This window comes from Penaeus monodon, chromosome 25 (assembly GCF_015228065.2).
Source record: "Penaeus monodon isolate SGIC_2016 chromosome 25, NSTDA_Pmon_1, whole genome shotgun sequence".
Classification (NCBI taxonomy): domain Eukaryota; kingdom Metazoa; phylum Arthropoda; class Malacostraca; order Decapoda; family Penaeidae; genus Penaeus; species Penaeus monodon.
Window position 1 is genome coordinate 1,991,168 of NC_051410.1, and position 864 is coordinate 1,992,031.

At 57.4% G+C, this 864-nt stretch overlaps 1 protein-coding gene across 1 annotated transcript in view; it reads right to left on the reverse strand.

Annotated features, from left to right (window-relative positions):
* Positions 1-864, reverse strand: part of LOC119589480 (26S proteasome regulatory subunit 6A-like) — a gene marked incomplete at its 5' end in the record, with an annotated part of 5,624 nt that overhangs the window by 3,468 nt on the left and 1,292 nt on the right. Inside the window, 3 exon segments of the mRNA XM_037938081.1 lie at positions 24-84; positions 86-252; positions 500-860. Coding sequence (XP_037794009.1) covers positions 24-84; positions 86-252; positions 500-860 — 589 coding nt within the window.

The following is an 864-nucleotide window of genomic DNA, read 5'->3' on the forward strand; positions in this document are numbered from 1 at the left end:
CGACGGCACACAACGCAACTCACCAATAGCATCAATCTCATCTATGAAAATGATCGACGGGGCCTTTTCCTTGGCCAGAGCAAAAGGCGTCGTGGACCATCTTGGCTCCGTCGCCGAGATAGACCTCCACCAGCTGAGGGCCCGCCAGCCGGATGAAGGTGCTCCTGGTCTCGCCTGCGCACGCACGAGCTATCATGGTCTTCCCTGTCCCCGGGGAGCCATGCAGCAACACGCCCTTGGTGGGACTGATGCCTGTGGGGGGACGCTTTATTTAAGTGATACGAATTTGAAATGCAATCGGCAGGCGTCATTTTCCAAAAGATCATTATCACAGACGTCACTACGAAGAGACAAACGCAATAATTCACGTATCTTAACCTCCAATATGACACCGTACTGAAACAAACTGGACATGCAATCGGCGCTGTCATCATTTCCATCCACCATTAACACAAACACCACTTCAACTATCATCACGAAGACCCGGAGAATAGCTCACCGATTTCCTGAAAGCGGCTCCGTTGCTTGATGGGCAGGATGACCGCCTCCTTCAGCTCCTTGATCTGCTTGCGAAGGCCCCCGATGTCGGAGAAGGTCTGCGCCGGCCTCTCCGTCACCTCCATGCGGGTGATCCTCGGGTCGTGGGGCTTCGGCAGGGTCTCGACGATGACGAACGAGTTCTTCAGCACCGCCACCAGGTCGCCGGGCTTCAGGTCATCGGCGTCGACCAGGCCCGGCAGAGGCAGGAACAGGGTGAAGCTGGTCGAGGTCCTGATCACGACGGTCCGGATCGGCTTGTAGTTGCCGTCTCTGCAGGCGCCGGGGATCACGGCCTCGCTGCTGTCGGGCGCCGCGATCACCTGC